General features: G+C 39.2%; 2 protein-coding genes across 5 annotated transcripts in view; one reads left to right on the top strand and one right to left on the bottom strand.

Annotated features, from left to right (window-relative positions):
• The first annotated feature begins 1,904 nt into the window (after window positions 1-1,904).
• atg9b (autophagy related 9B) overlaps window positions 1,905-23,557 on the top strand; it is a 98,993-nt gene continuing 77,340 nt past the window's right edge. The window contains exons 1-2 of one of the 4 annotated variants that reach the window (XM_042109322.1): window positions 2,007-2,025; window positions 2,432-2,456. The gene's annotated coding sequence lies outside the window, so the exon portion shown is untranslated. Of the gene's footprint in view, window positions 2,105-2,431; window positions 2,457-23,557 lie in introns of all 4 variants that reach the window. The other 3 variants (XM_042109317.1, XM_042109332.1, XM_042109341.1) reach the window with 3 other exon arrangements.
• Window positions 20,126-23,214, bottom strand: LOC121708445 (piggyBac transposable element-derived protein 4-like). Its single transcript, XM_042091133.1, has 2 exons — window positions 21,450-23,214; window positions 20,126-20,181 (listed from the first exon to the last, which is right to left on the bottom strand). The coding sequence occupies exons 1-2, from the start codon at window positions 23,212-23,214 to the stop codon at window positions 20,126-20,128; spliced, it is 1,821 nt and encodes a 606-aa protein (XP_041947067.1).

The raw sequence follows: 23,557 nt of genomic DNA, 5'->3' as shown, positions 1-23,557 counted from the left end.
TTCCTGTATCATACAGCTTTTCTACTGGGAGGTTTACAACTTATTCTGAGTCAATTTACCCAAGTTTGTCACTAAACCACATAGGCCTACTTGGAATACCCCTCAGATGTCTGAATGGCACTGATCTCACTTAAATGTTTATGGAACCTTTCTGTAGACTGTGAATAATGCTGTTGATGGAACTTTTCTGTCAACTGTGAACTATATTTAACTCATTAAACTTGTATCAAACTAGTTTTGTCTATGCTGTCAAACATGGATTATGTTCCCAGTTTTGATATTGGACGTCAGGTCACTTTATATCATATATCAGAATATTCTATTACTGTTAAACCCACTATGAATATTAAAATACGCTAAATCATGTGCCCTGTATCATAGCTACATGTATGACCTTTGCAGCAAAAAAAACCGTGTGAGAATCTGTTCGGTATTCAGTGAGATATGATTAATTAAGTGCGCTGACAGCTCATCTCACCGGCCAAACAGATTACACTGAGTGGAGTGGATGACCGGTCCAAGATGGCGGCTCCAAATCTCGTCAGCGCTAGTAAGGAGTAGCGGTCGATGCGGCGTCTATGTATCTTATGTCTATGGTTGGCAGTGCTCAGTCCGAGGGGCGGGATAATCGGTTGTCTTTAAAATTCCCTCTGCACGCAATACGACAGCGCTACAACTCATGAGTCCCATGCATTTTCCCACCAGTGGAGCTAGTTGGCTAGTTCAAACTTTTGCCAACTTTAAAAAAGCTTAACTCGTGTCACGCTGTTCGCCAACAGCAACATCCATCTTCTTTGTTTTCAAGTATCAGGGAATTCAAGCCAAACCGTTGCAACTCAATCATAATGTTAAGCCCGCCTCTATACACAATGTGATTGGTCCTATCGAAGTTAGGAAGTAGGAGAGAGACTAGATATTTACGGTATTTTGAGTGACATTTCATTGACATCACAAGATAAAAAATGTGATTGGCATTTTAATAAAATGAATCTGTTGAATTGATTGATGCCTTCATAATAATGCCTTCATTTGATTAATTTAATATCCCCTTCTTCCGGGCAGGGGGAGTGAGTGAGAGGCATAGACAGTAAAAGAAATGGACGAACAGACTCCGTCGTTTTCAATGGGAGGGCACTGAGTCAAATAGAACGATTTTTCAGTTGGTCCCCCCAGTACTGCGCAGCCTCACACTTAACTTCATGACGATAGCCATAGAACTGAATCTTGTAACTCATATGATAGATACACAGAAATTCTTCTCACATTTCCTTCGCCTTCAAAGTCATCAAAGTTAAACATTTATTTATGTATTATTATTAATATCATCCTCACCAAGTCGTGTTAATGTTGAAGCTACCATACATGATCATCTTCAAAAACAGTCATGCTAAAACAAAACAAAAAAGTTATAGCCTTGAAGCTATTTTCTTTCCACTTTTCCGACCTACGGTCAATCCATCGAAAAACCTCTGAAATGATTACTGCCGTTTTTTTTTTTAAAATTAGGTTGCCTCTGTGTAATGCTTTACCTTAACATACGGTCGTGTATGCTAGGTTTTGCTTACGAGTTACCGTCATAGACAGTAAGGTGGACTGAGCTTCTTATCCAAACAATACGGTGATCTCCCTACGGCGCGAAAGAGAGATTACGTCAAAGCTAGCTTCCCTCCAACCGAACAAGCTAACCATTCTTCTTACGGGTAACCAACGTTACGGACGAGGTAGTGGAGTCTGTTTTGCCTTTGTAGTGTTTATGTTGATTACACAAAAGCTACAATATCAGCACAGGATATATGTTATATGAAGTTATGGTATTTCAAAAAAATCCTAGAATGAATGGACTTCTATGGGAGTTAGCAGAGAGGTGGTCCCTCCAGCCTACGTCGATTCTTCTACTTCCGGGAATTCGCCTGCCCCCTTGGTGAGAGGGCAAGTGAGAATCTTGAACACAAAAGAATGGGGGGAAAAAGAACTTTTATTTTGACGACTGTGTCGATGGGTAAAGGAAGCGGGGCAAAATAACAGGTGACGGTGTTTGTTGATATGTGTGAAGCTAAAGCGTTCCTTTAAACGTCTCTGATTGAAGTCAGCCATCTAACGTAATGTTAGTTGCCGCTATAATCCACATTTTGTCGTTAGATTCAGGACATCTTGTGTATTTAGAACTACGTAAACATTAACTACATTATTAGACCAAGAACAAGGCTAACGTGAGAAGTTATAACGTTATAACATACCTTAAAGGGGGGGGGGGAGAGAGTCATTGTTATGAACGACTTACCATAACTAACAGATTCAAGTATTGTAACTTAACGTTAACGCTAACTTTAACTTAGCCTAGAACTTAGTTTGGTCTTAATCCGACGCAGATAACTTTAGACATCATTCTGAGTTTAATTGTAGATAACGTTACGTTAATGAACGTTCCCAGGTGATCCTGAAGCCAAGTTTCAAAGGTAAGTGACAAGTAACGTTAACTTCACTTAACGTTATGACCTTTCGAGACCAGCTAACGTTAATGTAACATTAACTGTCAACCTAAAGCTAACGATAGCCTACTCAGCATTCAAATGAATTGACCAAACTAAGGTTAACGTAATGCACCTAACTGTTATAGTGCACAATTGCTGTAAGTCAACGTTAACTCTTAACGTTAAACAGAAATCTCATCATCGATTAACGTTATTAGCCATATTGCTGTCATAAATCACTAACATTGGCTGACTTTCCTGTGTCTTCCTGCTAAATGAACTAACCAAATAAACTAGCCAAACGAACGCAATGTTTCTATCGTTTGTTTAATAACAACTGTAAGGTCATCCAACCCGCCAACTAGCCTATGATATGTCATTTGAACCGCTATTGCTTTATAGTGAGTGCCAAGGCGAATTCTAAAAATAGTCATGCATTGGGACTGTAACGTAGATGCAGGGTTCCCACTCTACTTCAAGTGTAAAATTCCATGACTTTTCGGTGACTTTCCCTGACAAAAACCCTTAATTTCCATGACCTGTAATGAGATAAGATTTCAGAGCAGCCATGAATCTTTCAAGAATCTTGGACTTTTTTGGAGCGGAATATGAATAAATGATCCTTGAATAAACAAAGTTGGGTTAACCATCACCATCTAATCATCACCATCATCTAATAACCAGATATACACAAATTCTGCATGGAAATAATTATATTTGTATTAATGTTTTGCCAAGTATATTCTAAACTGCTACAACAAAATTCCCTGATATTCCATGACTTTGCCCCAAATATGATCAAATTCCCTTACTTTCCGTGTCTGTAATAGACATAGACTGTATATATAGAACTGGACAGTGTGCCGTCTGTTAAGAGTGATGCGAGCGTTAGTCCAGAGCCCCCTGGTGGCTGGCTGCAGTACAACGTGTAACTCCGCCCATCCCCATGTATTTCAATGGCCAAGTAGCCAACTTTCCGTGTCACTTTTCTCACCTAAAACTATTTTTGTATCAACAACTTTTTATTCGAAAAAATAGTTTTCAAGATGCTTCAATACACACAATTTTTCTTTTCTCGCTGAAATTATTTTTTTTTTATTGTTATATTAACAAATCTAAAAAGGGCGTGTTTACACCTATGATTGACAACTGGCTGGCTGCAGACACGACGCTTTGTCCATTATGTTTTACCGTCTAGGCTGCAGACACTACCACGTCATCGCTCACTTATTTTAACGACACCTGATTTCGACACATAATCTAACCTAAATAAGTGTTGCTGTTATTATCATTAGGCTATATCTTATCACAGTCTGACTAAATACATATTGATAGTCATACATTGTGTAGTTGTTTGTAAGAGACATCGTTGTTAGTTGTTACAGATTCTTTGTGAAAAAAGATATGTGCTGTTCTTTCGTAGATGCTAAGTATATTAGCTCATAGCATGCTACATCATGCTAGCATTAGCCAGTTGATAGGTAAAGTAAAATGGCTCTGCTATATTGATCCGAAGTGACGTTAGCCATAGTCACCATAATTTACAGTCCTACTTGTTTCAAATGGTTTAACGTAACCAGTGATTGCCGCCATCATCGTTGCAACTTCATTTGAATACACTTTGTCACTGGAGAAGGCAATGTTAAGTTTCATTAACGTTAACTCTTGCTTAGTTTTGTGAATGGCAATAAACGCCACCTAGCCTGCTAGGTCGACAACCTCGGTATGCCCATTTATGAATCAGCCCGACAAATAACTTTACTTGTGTTTTAGTGAACACATTATTGGACCATAGCTTAACGTGAGGTAGGATTCAAAGTTACAAATGGACAATTTGCTTAGTATGCTCATAACAGCGGTATCTGAAAATGCTGAGTTAAGGTATCGTTGTTACCTGCGATTGCACTGCTGGAGAAGCATTTTGCATTGGTATGATTTGATCAGGTCTTGCCGGTGATGTGTAAATCCTCCCATAGACGTACCCCATTTCAAAATAATACGTCTAAATTGAAAACTGTGACAACTCATTGATAGGCTCTCTCAATATGTCTGTAATCGTATGCCTCTACCACAGGCTTGCTAGTCTTTCACCAGAGAGGGTGCTCCATTATAAATCAAAAATGTAATACTGCAGCCTTCATGTCAGCTGTAAAAATATGAGAACATGGACCTACTACATCAGGATACTCTGTAAACATTTTACACATAACATGGTAAGACTACATTAAGGAGAATATCAATAATAAAAAATGTCAAATTAATCAACAGCCTATAATGAAAATAAAACAGTACTACTGCATACAAACCATAATGTATAAGAAGTGCTTAAAAGACCAAAAACCATCACAAGAACGAAGAGCAACTCATTCCACCAAAATTAAACCACTGAGGAAAAGAGTCTTGAATTTGACCTAGCGTTTAAGACTGAAGCTCATCAGAAGACCGCAGTGGGCGGTTGGGGATGTATATTTTGATCATTGAATTAAAATAACAAGGAGCAGATCCAGTCAGTGTCCTATAGGCCAAAGTGAGAGATTTAAATTGAATTCTGGCTACTGTAGGGAGCCAATGGAGAGTAACTAGGAGAGGAGTTACGATGTGTCCTCTTTGGCTGATTGAAGACCAGTCATGTTACAGCATTCTGAATGATATATCACACAAAAGAAATACAATAAAAACATTCAATATTGATTTAGTATCAACAAATAATTATTTTAGTAACATCTACATCTTTGTGTAGGCTACAGTTAAATACTAAGCAATGGCCTCTGACTTAAATACCAAGGCAGTTAAATGATCGTGGTATAGTATAGTCTACGTGATACACAGGACTACACAGTAAACCCATTTAAAAAGCATCATCATCTCAGTATACCCATTTAAAATAGGCAAGGATACGTATTTAATAACATTTGGGGTTGCTCACAGTATACCCACCACTACAACTAACTAACTAACTAGACTACACCACTGGTTAAATGGCGCATTGCAATTTACAATTTGTGTGAGTTCAGGGGCATACAGAAAGTTGAAGTTTGGGTGACATCAATAAAGAAAATAGAAACAAAGGGATGTGTACAGCCTCAAGTATGAATGATGTCACATTAACAGAAGGTTCAGAGCAGTGGCAGACTTTTCTTGGTGCCACGCAAGTTATTGAAAGTCATGTGTTTTCAGAACGTAGTGGAGCTGTGCCATGTCCCATGTATAAGGGGCTTCAGGTTGATCCAGTGACGGTGGGTGATGATGTCAGGGAGATGGATGTCAGGGGACTTGGAGAAAGGGGGAGGACATGCCACCTCAGACCACTCCAGCCAAACCACTTCACATAGGCATTCCCTTGCTTGCAGACTAATGTAGATCATGGAGACCACCTTGCCGCCACCTCCAGTACATTCAGCCATCACCCATATCTTACCTGCAAAAAGGAAAGTTACAATAAAGTTAGTCAGACAATTTTACAACATTACAAAGCATCTAATCAGGCACTCAACACCACTAGTAATACCAATTAATTAAATATGTGTGTGCAATAAACTTCACAGCCTACCTAATGTTAACTACACATTTAAATATGCGGTGTGAATGTTATTAACTTGCGTCAGCTTGAAAAATAACGTTATCAGTATGACTGATCATGGACGTTAGATGACAAACTAAGGTCTTTCTCAAATGTTCACCGATATCCCTGGGAAGTGACTGGTTCTTGGCGTAGTGTTTAATGCAGGCGTTTCATTTATCGATCATTCACTTATGCGGTCTACAACTACCGACCTACCGATCTATTTTTTTACAGTCTATGCTACCGACCTACCATCACAGAAGTAGCTCTAACAGAGGTGTCTGTCGTTAACGTTAGAAAAAATGCAACGCTGGCAAAATGGCTAAGTAGTTACATTAACATGACGGGTTGATGAGGTCCATGCTTCACATTACGTTAACGTTAACTTGCGTTGCTTTATCACATCATACCGTTGCTTTATCACATCATATACTGTACTGACTGTCTAGTGTTATTAATCCCCATGTACAGTCAATGGTTACTCCATGTTGAGATGGCATACATTGAGATATTTGAAAACAGCAACAACTAATAAAACCAAGTATATCATGCATCGACTGTTACGGGAGCTGTGTGCTAATCTTCACTTCAACGACTAACTTAGCCTCCTGTTAATGGTAACGTTAATGTAGCTGCTAACGTTAGCATCTAATTCGCTGTCCGTATTTCTGTTGTTAGCTCATTAGTATTCACCATACTAAATTGTCACAGTCTATAATCAACATAATAAGCTCTCTTAGACATATTTAAGAACACCAATAGACAAAAAAAAAATGTTTCAGTTGATACGTAACACTTACCAGACAAGAACAAACCGATTGTTGTTTGTACTGTTTAGCTAACTCACAGCCGCAAAATTCATCCAGCCAGCTAGCCTTCGGCGCCGAGTCGACCTGCGTTGTGGAAAGGAGAAGGGGGCGGGTTTCACTTGACAAGGGGCGTGTTTAACTCGCTGAGTGGCAACTGAGTGGGCGTGCCTGACCGCGACTCCTCTTCACTGCGCATGCTTCGACTTTTGCTGCGCAGCCGCACTTCAAATTGGCTCCAAATTTTCCAAGATGGCGTCGCCTCGGCGGCTTCAATTCCATAGAACACTGTAGAATGCAGCCACACTGTCCAGTTCTATATACAGTCTATGGTAATAGACTTTATCAAAATTCCATGATATCCCAGAAATTCCATGACCTTCTGGGAACTCTGTAGTTGTGATGCCTTTGTGGCATAAGTTTGACCAGTTACACAGTTGGCTGAACAAAATCTTGCTGATAAGCGGGTATTCCATAGCCTAGAAATCTAGACGTGCCCAGGCTAGTCTAGCATCTCTCCGCTAGCTTGCGAGTTGGAAAAATTAAACTTCGATAGAGCCAATCACATCGTGTATAGAGTCTTTATGCGGGCCTAACACAATGATTGATGGCAGAGTTGAAACGGTTTGGCTTGAATTCCCTGCTACTTGAAAACAAAGAAGGTGGATGTTGCTGTTGGCGAACAGCGTGACACGAGTTAAAGCTTTTTTTTAAGTTGGCAAAAAGTAACTCATGAGTTGTAGCGCTATCCTATTGCGTGCAGAGGCAATTTGAAAGACAACCGATTATCCCGCCTCTCGGCACTGCGAATGATAAGTCCCCAGACCCTACATTTTAATGTGGGTCTGGCTCGTCAGGCTAGTAAAGTAAAGTATACTTTATTGTCCCCAAGGGGAAATTTGTCTTGGGCTTCACGATCACTGCATCACAAATACACCGCTCATACATAGGCAATGGTATGCTAGGTATTCCAGTTAGTCTGGTGAGCATGTTGACTGGTGAGGATTGCTTGTTTCAGAGTTGCCAACTATTTAGAGGTGCTCTAAGCGATGTTGCGCGGTTTCTAAACAATTTTTTTTGTCATATACAGCAAACATCACCTCACCATCCGCTAGTTGCCTGTAGTGTTGTCACGATACCAAAATTATGACTTCGATACGATACCTGCCATAAATATCACGATGCTCGATACTAAAACGATACTACGGCGAAATCCTAAGATATCTGGAGAAGAAAGGACTCATACCTCCTCCAAGTGTATGGAGTCATTTGTGTTGAATTCGGTGCACTTTTGTAGTGTGCAGGTCAATTCTGGGTTCTTAACTTCCTACATAATTTTTTTTTTTTTCATAGTCAGTAAAATAGTAGGCCTACTTTGTGTGATTAAGTCCTTTATTGTTTGTTATAGTTAATTTACATTGTGTTGTGTTTTGGCAATAAAGTAGCTTTAAACAGCCAAACTAGGCTAGATCAAGGTCAGTGTTAAAATTACTGCATGCAAATCACTGAATGCTATGCAGAGAGGACTAATCCTTAGGCCATCTGATGTACAGTATAGGCTACCCTAGGCCTTCCTGTGTTCATGGGATTTCTTTGACAGTTGCTCTGTGTACCTGATGGCTTGCCTTCACTATTCGCGATGTATCCGGAATAGTTGCAGATTTCACTGCACCTTTTGTTTTATCCACAAGGCCTAGAAGAACTGTCGGCAAAGAACTATGTTGACGTTGGCTGCGCACTCACTCACTCACTCAGAGCTGCCTGCTTGACACGCCCACTTGCCTAGATGCGTGCAAGGAGCAGTGAGAGCAGCAGTTCACACAGACAGAACTTTATTATTTTAATAAAGTATCGATTCTAAAAACGTCTGAAATCGTATCGTTTTTTGCGTGAAGGCATCGTGATACCTTTTTAGTATTGATACACCGTGCAACACTAGTTGCCTGTGCACTGGAATACACTGAAAAAAAAGCAAAGTGGTCTCTGTGGACAGTCCAGGCTCCAAAACGCCAACAAATCCAGCCAATTATGGATGAGATGCGCGTTTAGGAGAGTTTCAAAATGCACGGGAGGGAGGAAGGGGGAGGGAGAAACGTTAGCGAGCTAGCCCTCAGTTTTGTTTGAACAGGGTTAAGAGAAGTGATGTTACCCAACATCGCGTAGAGCACCTTATTCGCCTTAATCACTCGGCGGCCAAAAAAAAAGCACACAGAAAAAGAAGGGTTCACTGGCCTGTTCTTCATCTTCAGTGAGTTTTTTTGGTGCATTACCACCACCATCTGCTGGACTGAGGTGTAATGGCAAGTGTACCCTTTAGCCTCATATTAGGGGTTTGCACAGCGTGTCATCAGATCTGGACATCGCCATATTGGAGATACTCGCCTCATTAGAAAGCATTAGGCACTAAAGTAAATCCCTAACATCGTCAAGGAAAATGGTTAATTATTGTCGTGTTTTAGGTTGTACCAATAGGTCAGACTGAGAAAAACATTTGGTGTAGGTATCGACTTCCAAAAGTTATTAAAAAAACCAGGGAGAAGGGACAATAATGCCAGAAGTTATCAGAGGAAGGGGGGCGCTTGTGGTTAAACTTGGTACTTCGTCTCCCTCACCCAACTCATATGGATCTGCGCTGCCAATAATCCGTAATTTCTCGAAATATTGCGCCTTTTCTTGTGGTCCAAGTCCTGCCCTATATGCCTTTGCATCTTAGACGCATTTTGATGAGCTTTTCTGTTGTTTAGACACGGCTACAATCACGTAAGATATCCAAAGTGCATAATACTCCATTGTACTTCATTCACTGAGTATCGCCAATATGGCCGCGCGTGCTGGGTTACCATAGTTACCGGCCAGAACGTGACATCGGTGCAAACCCCTAATTGGCCGCCGGGTGAATAAGGCGAATTCGAACTACTTAATGAACTACATAATCAATGTTCGTGGCGGCCATATTGTTGACATGCATAGATAGGCAGCGCCAGTAGCCAATACATAGATAGGGCCAATATGCGACAGCGCCAATATTATCGCTGTAGTTTATTTTTTTCTACAAAATTCAACACAATGGTAGGGGAGAACTGGTACAATTGACCCTTTGTTAAGTCCCCCCCCCCCCCCTAGTTACTGTTGCTAGTCCGACAACCTCGGACTGGAGTTAACTAGAACTTCAATGTTAGGTATCTATCTTTACCTAATCTTATCTAGACTCTTTAAGTCTGTCTGTAAAAGTTACACCCCAAGAGACTCTTTTGGAGAGCCATGGACCTGATTTCATTTAGATTCCGTCGAAAGACTCCAGTATGACATGGACACACATAAAAAAATCATATAGCTTTGTTGGGTGACAAACTTAGACGGGAAGCGACTGTGATTCACTGATATTAATATTAGCTGTGCTAGATAGACTTGCATACTACATGGACACTGGGTCATATCGTGTAAGGAACATGATACTGCAAATAAACGGAAACAAAGCCTACATTGCAGAGCCACTTCAACTTTTAATTTATGGTGAATAAATGTTCACCATAAATTAATGGTGTCAGAAAATCACGTCAGAAAAGCCCTATGCTTTTCTGACGTGATGATGCTAGCACATTAGCAGTGGTTAGCTAACTATGCTACCGTTACTTATGTACAAGTCTCTTCCAAGTGACAATCATATTATACACAATGCTGGCAATGCTGAGAACAATAAACATCCTTGTTTATCTTACTTACATTGAGTTAGCTGTGTGGCTTAATCTATGTGTTGGTGGAGCACTGTTTCGTTATGGTTTGCTAAGGAGTAAGTTAACCCTTTGCTTAAAATAGGGGAGAGCTGGAAGGAAAGGTTTTAATCTAATTTAACATGGTTACAGAAAGCATAATCAAGATTGAAATTGTTCTGTGTATCAGTGTTGCCTTAGACAACACATGGCTGCTGGATATCTGAATTTCCGCTGCAGGGATGAATAAAAGTATCTATCTATCTATCTATCTATATATATATATATATATATATAGTCCCCAAAGGGCACAACGGTGGAAGCCAGGAATTGAACCCACAAGTTCTCTTGCTACTGCAAGTTAGCCCAGCTCTAGGGCTGTGATAAACGAACATTCCATTTTTGGTGCTGGATGACCTTACACAAAAAACCTTATTTCTTGATACATACCATCAATGGGATACATCACTGTAATCAGAAGGGTCAGTTCTATCACATGATGTAAAATACATATGGTAATGTTGATATAGTAATGAACAGTCTTTTAAAAATCCTCTCCAAATGTATACCGAAATTCGTTAAAATTGAATTTCATTCACATAAAAATGAATTTTCATTATATTTCTATACGGGATAGAGAAAAATATAGAGTGTATGATATGTTCAGCAAGTTGTGGGCTATTTAACAACTTCCTTATATAAATTAGTGTAATATGAAAATGATATAAATCTATAAAATGTATTATTTATGAAAAGCTAGGAATACAATCAACTTCAACATCACTCAAAAATCAATGTGTTCTAAACATTTGAAAGTGGATTACATAGAACAAGCCTGTTGAGAATAAACACATACACACATATACACACAAACTCACACACACACATAGAGGAGGATAGGGAAAGGTGGGGTGGGGAACCTGAATGTTAAACACAGAAGACCTATGACTCATAACGAAACGCATCCCCTTCTGTAGAATGCCAAATCTGACAGCCATTTTGTTTACCCAAAAAAACAGTCACCTACCGCTAAACTCCAGGCCATACAAGCTACTTGAGTGTAGGCGAGGCTGAAATTTTGACGGAAATGCCTGCCAGCTGTTGTGATTTTCGCCAAAGTCTTTCTGGCTGTAGCTACTAGGGTTGCAAAGGGGCGGAAAACTTCCGGTAAATTTCCGGAAACTTACCATGGGAAGTTAAGCTGGGGAATTTTGGAAATATTCCAAATTGGAAACTTTCATGGAATTAAAGGAAATTATGGGAATTAATTGGAATTTACGGGAATAAACATGGAATTTTAGGTAATTCATACAAACTGTTTCATATACAAACATTAACATTTTGTTTCGTAATAAGCAATATGATTTGTATGTTCTGATTTTTGCTTAGCTTAGCATAAAAAGCTAGCTAGCATGCTAGCGGGAATCCCATTCTCTGCCTATGGTTTACTAGTCAACCAGCAACACTGAACTGCCCAAGATACACTACACCACTCCACAACAAAATCTGATTGGTTGGAACATTTTTTCCCCATACATGCATATGAATGCACCATAGATTTCCTTTATGTATAGCAGCCTATGCCGATTGCTGTGTGCATGTGATTGATTATGTGCAGGGTAGAAATTTGACTGAAATTGCATTAAATCGCATTGTTTTAACTAATATTATGCTGCAAGATGGGGGTTTTGTCCACTACATTTAAGTTCCCTGTTATAAACTAACTTGCCATATTAAAAATTCCCAGTTTATTCCCATTAATTCCAGTTTATTCCTGTTAATTCCCATATATTCCCGTTAATTCCCATGGAAAGTTTCCAACTTTGAAAATTCCCGGAATTTTGCAACCCTAGTAGCTACCAAACCTAAGTTCAACACCAGATTCTGCATTGCCAAACTTGAAATTAGGGCTGCACGATATTAGGAAAACATGCGATACGCGATAACATTATTGAGTACTGCGATAACGATATAACTTGCGATATTTAAATATTTAATGTTTTTCTCCAACCTCATACGCTACGCATCCCACGTTATTAGGCTACCGGCATGTCGAGTGCAGCGGAAAGTGAAAGTAAGGGGTTGCGATCACACAGTCCAACGAAGTAGGCTAAACAACTTTTACAAATAACGAATCCTGATTACCTCTCTGCTGCTGTCTGGGGCTTTTGCTAAATGCAAATCATGAAATACAAGCCTTACGGTGAAAGACAGATATCTTCTGATCCTATAACGATAACGAAAGAAATTGTTTATTTTAACACAGTGGAGAAGGACGCATTTGGCGCTGTGTTTGTAACACGTCATCCTTAATAAAACCAAAATATTTCCATAGAACAGACATGCTTTTCCTTTTAGTCACCAATTCCTCTTCACCCAAGCGTAGCCTACCTCGCTCGACTCACTATCTTCAGCCATCACAACATTAGCTCCCGCCTCAACACCTAAAACACCACACACCTAAACTGGTAGGGGACGGGCTTCTAGGGCAGCATGACCGCATCGGTTTGGTAAAATATGTTGACATTCAGAATGTGAATACACCATAGACTGTATGGAATGCGCACGGCACAGAAAATGTATCGAAATTTATCGAAAATTAAGTAATCTTTGCGGTATGTCCATCGCAAATGTTGATATCGCGATAACGATAGATTTTATATCGTGCAGCCCTACTTGAAATAATAAGAAACTACTGACAACGGCAATGTCAATGGAGAAAAAGTGTACACAATATGTATTTCTTTGGTCAACGCTCCCTTATCCCTTCAGAGACTTGGTTCCCCATGTCAATGATCAATCCTAGAAAACTGTGAAACTCTTCTGGGGTCTCTTCTCTTCGTCCCCTTCGTGCCCCTGCACTGTGTGTTTGCATACGACGGCCTACTAAGCACAACCTCCCACCCGTTCCGGTTGGTAAAACCACATATGCCTGGGACAACAACATATAAAAAACAACATAACAAGTCTATTTCACAGTGTTTTAGTGGCAGTCCACACCACCCTACGCACGCCACCTAAATCTATACCTTCTTCCTCCATCCTCACATGGTCTTCAACATTGTGAGCACAAGCTCATCAGCAGTCAGCTACCTCTTCAGGCTGAGGTCTGTGTAGGTCATCCTCCATCTGAAACAACAGTAAAATCATACAAATGTAATACCTTTATTAATTAAAAAAATAAAATCACAAAACTACAGATGCGTGCGTGTGTGCACATACATACACAAGAAGAGGTAGCCTAAATTATTGAAGCATGTAGTATGAAAAGTAACTTTATTACACATAGGTTTAGCTACCCTAAATCTGATTGCCTGGCTGGCATTAAGATAAAGACAGATTACATTTCACCTAGTAACTAACTGCTGAAATGCAATAATGACATTTCTGATATAATATGTGATTTCACATCATGTTTTCTATAACTACATATTGAGAAGAGTAGAATATCAAGTCATGCAATACGTTAATTAGCACTACATTTCTGACAGAATCCGTGATTTCACATCTTGTTTTCTACAACTACATATTGAGTGGAGTAAAAATATCGCTCAACTTATTTCATGTAAGAGAACGCAACTTAAAAACGCGGCGCCCATTGATTTATTCAGCTTTGGTATGCTATACTGACTTGCCAATATAATGCTGACCTAACAAGCAAATTGGTACTAGAAAACAAACTTACTTATAGGTTATATACTAACAGGTTTTTAAATGAAATTGTCAAATGAAAATAACTGATATCAAAAGCAAACGAGAATACTGCAAGCAGTTCAGAGTAATGCAGCTAGCTAAAGTTACATGACGATGCACTTAGCCCCTTATGCCATAATGTTGACGCTGATGAGAAAGCATACAACTGTCAAATAACATGATTTTATGACTACAAATTGAGATTAACCATAACTAGAAACGATGTAAAAACATATATTACCTCAGTTTATCCAGCTGTGTGGTTTCCAGTCGAGGTAAAATCCAACAAAGTGCAGGTGGCATCTGGCGGTCCATGTCAAAATGTACGAATGAAGTGAAAAGTTGTTTTCACGACTCATCTTCAAGTATCCAAAACATTTCGCGCCATACACCCCTTAACCAATCATATCAAATTGAAGCTTATGTTGTCAGCATTACGGGGAAGATTTCAGAAATAAAATCAGTCATTTGAGATATTAGATGATTGGTCATCGTTAAAATTTTAACGAAATTAGAACAGTCGGGCTTGTAAGGGTTAAACGATTAATCTAGCAATTATTTTTTCGATGCATCGATTCATTTTTTCAGTTCGATTTGTTTATTGCTGTTAAGATTCCAAAATAAAAGACTATACAAGTGCAAAGTAATGCATTCTTGGTCAGAGGTAGCATTCAATAAAGTTCAGTAGTGTTTGTCTAATTGAGTGCTTGTCATTTTAAGACGTTCGTGTGGGAATCCTTGCAATTAACATTAACACAGTTAAAAGGCTGCTGATGTGTGGATGCAATTCATAACGTAGTTAGTTCAAATAACGGTTCGTACTTCTCCTTTGGACAAGCACTTTTGAGTCTTGGAAAACACTTTTCCATTTACATCGGGATTTTGCAAACAGTCAATAAAATGAGCCCTGCAACGAATAAGCAGCTGCTAGTAAGCATGCTAAACTTGACACCCAAACAGTATTCTAATGTTAGCTTTAAGATACTGCTTGATTGCATACTGTAACTTAACTTAGTTTAGTCTCCTCAATGTACTATGTTGTGATAAGACCTTAGCAGAGTTTACTTTAACTTTCATTCAGCAGTTTTAATGCTGCAAATTTGCGCAGCATGGTCACGATGCTAAGCGGATGCTAAGCGGCTTTAATAGCAATTTAGCCCACTGTGTTCTATGCAGTGCTTCTATGTGGCAACAACAATCCTTCAACAATCGTGAATATTTTGTTAAATGCACATGCAGAGGAGGAGCAGCTGGCTCGTTACGAGAGAGAGCGGGCGGGGCGAGGAAAGGCTGTGTGAGTAAAAAGTGCAGCTCAATGAAATTATTTTATCTTATCTTTAATTACAGTGCATGCAAATGCACTGTATTGTTATTCCACGGGCTTCTTCCGACTTATTACAGTGCATGAAAATGCACTGAACTGTTCTTCCTAGGCAACTTTTTCTACTACTTCTTCTTCTTCTTCTTCTTATTATTCCGCTTACCACTTTTTCCGTACGCAATTTCTCTTGAACAGTTTAACTTAGAAACTTCATTCAAACTTTGTAGCGTAGGTCTTCAAACAGATCGGGTTGGTATGACTTTTCAACTTTGAAACTTTTATACTTTTTAAACTATTAAAGAAAAACTTTTTAAAAATCCCCATAGACTTAACATTGCCGACATTGCATACGGCCGTTAAGCAATTAGAATCCTATGGCAGGTGTTCAGGCCACCTGGATCAACTGCCAGTCTCAGGATTTAAGCATACAAACTGGCCCTATTAAGACTACACATCCTGTTCAACTGCTTCCTCTGCCAAAAATTGTTTCAAAATAAAAGTCCTCACTACAATATTTCACTATTAAACAATTTAACCCTTTAAACTACTGAACTTTTTAACTGTTCAGCCATTGTAACTGTTACTTGTCATCGACTATGACTCCTACCCACTGTAGCTAGTTAGCATAGCATGTTAGCATGCTAGTTAGCATTTTTTAGCAAAACTGCTAAAAATGAGTAGCTAAGTTAGCTAAGTAACATCGTTCACATAGTTGGCATGTTAACGTTGTTAGCATGCTAGTTAGCATAACTGCTAAAAATGATTAGCTAGGTTAGCTAAGTCACATGGTTAGCATAGTTAGCATGTTAACATGCTAGTTAACATAGTTAGCATAACTACTAAAAATGATAAGCTAGGTTAGCTAAGTCACATGGTTAACATAGTTAGTATGTTAGCATTGCTAACATAGTTAGCATGTTTAGCAAAACTGCTAGAAAACATTAGTTAAGTTAGCTAAGTAGCATTGCTAGCATAGTTGGCATGTTTAGCAAAACTGTTAGAAAACATTAGTAAAGTTAGCTAAGTAGCATTGCTAGCATAGTTAGCATGTTTAACAAAACTGCTAGAAAACATTAGCTAAGTTAGCTAAGTAACATGGTTAGCATGTTAGCTTTGCTAACACTGCTATAAAACATTAGCTAAGTAACATGGTTAGCATGTTAGCTTTGCTAACACTGCTATAAAACATTAGCTAAGTAACATGGTTAGCATAGTTAAAAATCTTAGCATAACTGCTAGCAAACATTAGAGCCATTCCAACTTTCAGTTATCGTCAAATATCTACCTATACACAGCCATTAAACTATTTGAATATCAACATTCATTAAACTTCCAGTCTGTCAACAACTTTTAAACTATTTACCTTCAACTTTTAAACAGTCTACTTTTAAACTATCTATTAACCCTCTATACCCCAGTGGAATTCTACAACAATGCCCCAGATTCCTGGGAATTCTAAGAAAAAAGGGCATTTTGAGAAACATTTCAAATAACCAAGAATAACTAAAAATCTAATGAAAAGTGTCAATTGTAAGTTTCTTTCAGTTTAAAGATTAGAAATTGCTCTTTCAAATGATATATGATCCATTAAAAATTATATATTCATGTTTCCCATAGACGGCCATAGGCCTACTCACTTACAGTCTCAAAGTTTTTCACTAACAAAAAGTTATAAATATGGTTCACATATTTCTGTATTAGAAGCTGGGAAACAAGATACTATATGAGTACTGATTTCATTGAAATAGCCTGGCATATCTTGCACTTATTTGGGATTTAGCTGGACAGTGAGCCTTACAGCTAAAAAATGATGAGGATATGAACTAACGTAGGCCATGAAGCATAGCGCATGAAATCGTGACTCATTTGATAAACATGTCACCAACAACAGGGACTGTTAATCCTGACATGGATTTACGTTTTTGTTTTATATGCACATCATGTTATATAATTTATCTAAACTTGATCAGTTGATGATAATGAACCTGTTGCACTCGTTCACTAACCTTCAACCTATCCTGTGCTAACATTACAAGTCTCAGACTAACGTTAACGTTACATCAGTGAAGGTAGCAAATTAGCAGGCTTTTTTGTAATCACGAAGATGACGAGACATTGGCCTACTTGTATACAAATACATTTTCCTGACATCCATAAGCAGAAAACACAACGGTGGTTCCCGCTTTGGTTATTAGTCAACAAAAACTCATTTAGAGAGACATACATAAGTAGTAGTTTGCAATAACTATCTGTAAGTGGGATAACGATAATGTTAGCTTTACTGTACATGCCAGAAAGGGGTAATGTTAATGTTATGTGTTAAGATATAACTGCAAATAAACCTGGCATGGGTTTATCATAAACTTTATTGTTAATTAGGCCATGACCCATCATTGAATTATGCCTATATTTTGCTGGTGCTAGCTAAACTCAAACTGACTTTCACAGTGACAGCCATACGATTTTTTTTATGCCAGAGAGGCAGCTAAGTCAGTCATGACAAACGGGAGGATGCTAACGTTAAATTTATTACACTTTCATGTTTTTATTTTGTCATTTTCTTACATCAATATGATCGTCACTTACATCAAAACATGGTGGATGCACATCAATACCGACGCTTGTTAGAAGCCATAACTCCAGAGCCACCGTAAGTCCTCAGCCGGTCAGTCAACAGGCTAAACTGAAAAATACCAGAGAAATGTCAATAGCGACCTAGCCATTTAAGTGTGTCAAAATAAAAGTCTGGTGTTTATTTATCCACTAACGCTGTATTATTTCATGTATGAAGGTTATACTGTAGCAGATGTCTCTTTAAGAATTGCGGCCGTTACAGGAGAATACAGAACGGCCGTCGACGGCCGCTACGGGGTATAGAGGGTTAAACTATCATTAAACTATCTATTAAACTAGCTGCCTATCAACAACTTTTAAACTATCTACTGTCTATCAACAACTTTTAAACTATCTACATTCAGCTTTTAAACAGTCTACTTTTAAACTATCAACTTTTATTAAGCTATGCAACCACCATGTCTATCCTAGCATCACCGTAGTAACCATCTCTGTATTATCTGTTTTAACTATACATGATATTTTACATCACAACTTTAGCATTTTCATGCACTGGTAATTCCTTGGAATTGCATTTCTAGTTATTATTATTCTTCCAGGCCCTAATTTGGCTTGAACCGCTTATCGTAGAAACTTGGTTCAAATTTCGTCACGTAGCTCTTGCTCTAAATTTTCGTTCTATGACTTTTCATATTTCTACGACTTTTACTTTTTGACATTTTAAATAAAAACTAAACTTAAAATCTCCATAGACTTAACATGGCTTTATGACATCATAATAGGCTATTAAGGAAATGGAATGCAATCAACTGCACCTGTGCTCTCTCACTGACTGCCTGCAGCAACTTGAATGGAACCTCTTCTCTGTGTCCCTCTCCATTCAACTGAATAGCTCACTTCTCATCCCAACTTTCTTTCACTTCTTTTTCTTCACTTTCCCCCATTTTCTCTATCCCTCTCTCTATTTCTTCCAATTTCAATAACTTTTAACTATTCTTACTTTTTATTTACTATTTACACATTTTAACTCTTTAACTGCCACGGAATTCTAGAATACTGCACCCCCTCACTGCCAGAGCAACATTCTAAATCCCCCAAAAATCTGCTGGATATTGTCAAACTGTGTATAAAGTATCTGTTTTCTGGTTTTACACTACTTTTTGATAGCTACAGTCAAATAACAAAGGATGTTACACCACTGCCTCTATTTAGGGCTCCAAAAACATTGTGTATGTCATTGTGGTCATTACAAACAGCAGTTGCACAATACAATTTGTAATATGTACTAATGAATTATCACCTCAAAAACACACACAATAGATAATATTCATAGGAAGATATGTAATTTAATCAATTAATAATATATTATTACATACTCTAAATATTCACACATCTCATTACATCATTACAAAATGATTGAGTAGCAAACTTATAACATACAACGTGACAAACGGTAGGTGGTTTCAATTCAGATAAATCAGGTAGTCTAACAAACAGTGACATGTTAATCATGTAGTACCATGCATGTCATTATTTATGCTGTTCCTTTGCAATTAAATTCAGGTCCAGAAAGGTTTAGAATGACTAAACATAAACACCCCTGTAGTAAAATTGAACAATAAATATAAATAATAAGTTCTTTTTGGTAATTGAGGGGCAGCCGTGGCCTACTGGTTAGCGCTTTGAACTAACCGGAGGGTTGCCCATTCGAATCCCGACCAGTAGGAACGGCTGAAGTGCCCTTGAGCAAGGTGTGTGCTTCACCTCACTGTATGTTCACTGTGTGCTGAGTGTGTTTCACTAATTCACGGATTGGGATAAATGCAGAGACCAAATTTCCCTCACGGGATCAAAAGAGTATATATACTATTGTATTGGTGACAAACCAAGATACTTTGCACATGACAATTTGCAGATCATAAAAGAAAAAATGTCCACCTGCTGGGGTGTTTTTTTAACATCTGCAAACAGTAAAGGACTGACATAGGTTAAGTTCTTGTGAGCACACTAACAGCAGAGACCAGTGTTGTGCCCGGGGAGCAACCTATATGTGGCCACAATACTCATGTTCTCTGTGATTCATTTCCTATTTTGCCTTTGAAAACACATTGGATTAGATCCATGTTTCATTTGAGTATACAGCTACATGTAATAACTGTTGAAGTGAACAAAAAAGAACTCTGAACATCTTTTGGAAACTAGTGTACTACTAGCCAGCTACTTGCTAGCCAGCTACTATAGCCAGTTCAAGTTTTGTATAGATTTCTAAAAATGAACAGTAAAACCTCTACACTGGTAGAGATTTGAACAAACAATAAATATCAGTTCAAGTTTTGTATGAATTTCTGAAAATGAACAGTAAAACCTCTACACTGGTAGAGATTTGAACAAATAAACAATATCAGTTCAAGTTTTGTATAGATTTCTAAAAACGAACAGCAAGACCTCTACACTGATAGAGATTTGAACAAACAAACAATAAATATCAGTTCAAGTTTTGTATAGATTTCTAAAAATGAACAGGAAAACCTCTGCACTGGTAGAGATTTGAACAAACAATATCAGTTCAAGTTTTGTATAGATTTCTAAAAACGAACAGCAAGACCTCTACACTGGTAGAGATTTGAACAAACAAACAATAAATATCAGTTCAAGTTTTGTATAGATTTCTAAAAATGAACAGTAAAACCTCCACACTGGTAGAGATTTGAACAAACAAACAGTAAATATCAGTTCAAGTTTTGTATAGATTTCTAAAAATGAACAGTAAAACCTCCACACTGGTAGAGATTTGAACAAACTAACAGTAAATATCAGTTCAAGTTTTGTATAGATTTCTAAAAATGAACAGTAACTGATTGGAAGAACTAATCATTTGAACTGATTGAAAGAACTGATCATTTGAACTGATTGAAAGAACTGATAATTTGAACTGATTGAAAGAACTGATCCTTTGAACTGATTGAAAGAAGGCTGATTTAACTGATTGAAAGTGCTCCTAAACAACCTAGGCTGGTAGTGGTGGATGCCTGAGATGGAAGATTCTGAAAAAAAAGGAAAAAAAAAACTATATTTAGAGAAGAAAATTCAAACAAAATGGAACATTTTGGCAAATGTCTACATTTATAGTTATTAGCAGTGTAATTTAACGTGCATAAATAACTTTTATATAATCAATAGTAGTAATTATTACATTGTATGAAACAAGGAAAATGCATATCAACATGTGCATATTAAAATTAATGTAATTTACCAGATACTAGCAGATACGCATACTAGATAGCCTACTATAATAAGCAAACAACATCTCACCAGTGTTTGTAAGCTTTGTATGGTACATCTCAAAGCAGTCAGTGGGGCACAGTGCAGGGTGGTCTGGACAGGTCTTGCAGAAGAAAGGTGTCTGCTTCCTCCCTCTATGTGCGTCATCTGGACTGCGCTTCCGCGTGGAACAGACTTTGCAGTCCGGACGCGATTTCTCGTGTTGTCCGAGAAAGTGTCGACCAGTGAGACGCACGGGCACTAACGGTGTGCTGATTGGCCTGGGAGGAGGAGTGAGCTCAATTTGCCTCCGTCTCAGTAGCCCCTTCACCACAAGCTCGCGGAATCCAGCCGACTGCATTGTATTGCCACTTTCTTTGTGCAAGATGTAGGCATTCACAAGTGCGACCTCTCGGATATGATGGAACAACCGATGGTACCACTTCATTGCACGGTGTTGGTAGCTGTAATAGGAGCATAGCTGGTCTCCGCGATCTACCCCTCCCATGAAGCGGTTGTAGTCCTCCACGCTCTTTGGCTTGCGCAAAGTTCTGTAGCCATCAGGCCCCTTGCTACGCACTCGTTTGGTGATAACGAGATTGTCGTGCACTGTGGAGAGGACGGTGACTGTGCCAGCATCACGAAAAGACGCAGTTAAAAGTGGACGTTTTTCAAAAAACACAGGGGGATCTGAAGGCCGCAGTTTCAGACCATGGAGTTGAGGGGGCATGCCTTTCCTGTTCACACGAACAGTTCCACACGCGCCGGTGTTTTGCCGGTGGAGCTCTTGGAAAAGAGCGGGTGAGGTGTAGTAGCTGTCAGTATAGAGACTGTGTCCCTTCCCCAAAAGCTTGGCTTCCCTTAGCAAGCCAACAACTGAACTATGGCCAATACCCAGACAGCGATCGTAGTTGAAGGCCCCTCCAGTGTATACGTGCCACAGGTACGTGTAATTACTTGTCGCGTCTGATAGGACAAAATTCTTCAGACCAAACCGGTGTCTTTTATTTGGCACGTACTGACGAAAAAACACCCTTCCACGAAATGAAACCATGGATTCATCAATGGAGAGGTGTTCGTGGGGGTAGTACTCGCTCTGAAAACTCTTCAGGACTAGATCCATAAGTGGGCGGATTTTAAAAAGTGGATCATAACCCGGCTGACCTCTCTCCAACCTCAGAGAGTTGTCATTGAAGTGGATGCAGGAGGACAAGAGCTGAAAGCGGTTGCGTGTCATTACACGGGCGAAATTTGGTGTCAAGCCCAGTGAACTTTGGGTGCTCCAGTAATCAGCGATTTGAGGCTTTCTAGTCAGACCCATGCTGATCTGAATGGCCAAAAACGCCTCCATCTCAGAGCGATCAGTGGGTTTATAGTCACGTAAACGAGAGTGACTCGCTAGCTCGGTGGAAGCTAACGCCTCAGCATAGCGGTTTGTCTCAGCCACCATGAGATCAATGACACAATCGCTAAAAAAGGCTTTAAAAAAAAGGTATGGATCACTACAATCCCAAACTCTCTGCGGACCAGGTCGTGGGTTGGTGTGTACAAAAGGGATCCTCCCATCAGATCGCTTCCTCTCCCCCTCAGTGGCCACCGTCTTGCCTGTCACATCTAGCCACTCCCGCGGGGCGTCTCCCTCACCACAGCCAGTGAAGTCGCCGGCCTCGGTGAAGTTGCCGGCCGCTCCTCCTTCTTCGACTCCCTCCTCGTCCTCCCCTGGACCACACAGGACCCCCTCCAAGTCCTCCTCTCCAAATCCGAAAAACTCCTCATCGCTGTCACTGTCCCAGTTGAAATTAAAACTCTCCTCCATGGTCTATAAATTCACGGTACCGCAATCGCAAACTCTCTCTGTGTGCTAGCTAGATAGCTTGATATTTAGCTGATGCTAATTTGTTTTTTGAAGTTTGTGAATGACGTAATTAGCATATTTGTGAAATATTAACCAATCGTGATCTGTCTAGAACATGTTTACTATCAAATCAACATAGCAACAGCACAGTAACGATGTTTTAATTGGCTACATGTTAGCGCGGCAATGATGATGCTCCTTGGGCGCACATATGCACCCTTGGCATTCTAGAACACACTCATTGTGGGCGCATATATGCACCGTTGGCAGTAAACGGGTTAAAGCATGGTAACCACCCTAGCAA

This window comes from Alosa sapidissima, chromosome 1 (assembly GCF_018492685.1).
Source record: "Alosa sapidissima isolate fAloSap1 chromosome 1, fAloSap1.pri, whole genome shotgun sequence".
Taxonomy (NCBI): Eukaryota; Metazoa; Chordata; class Actinopteri; order Clupeiformes; family Clupeidae; genus Alosa; species Alosa sapidissima.
Note: the sequence above shows the minus strand (reverse complement) of the source record. Positions and strands in the feature narration are given on the sequence as shown.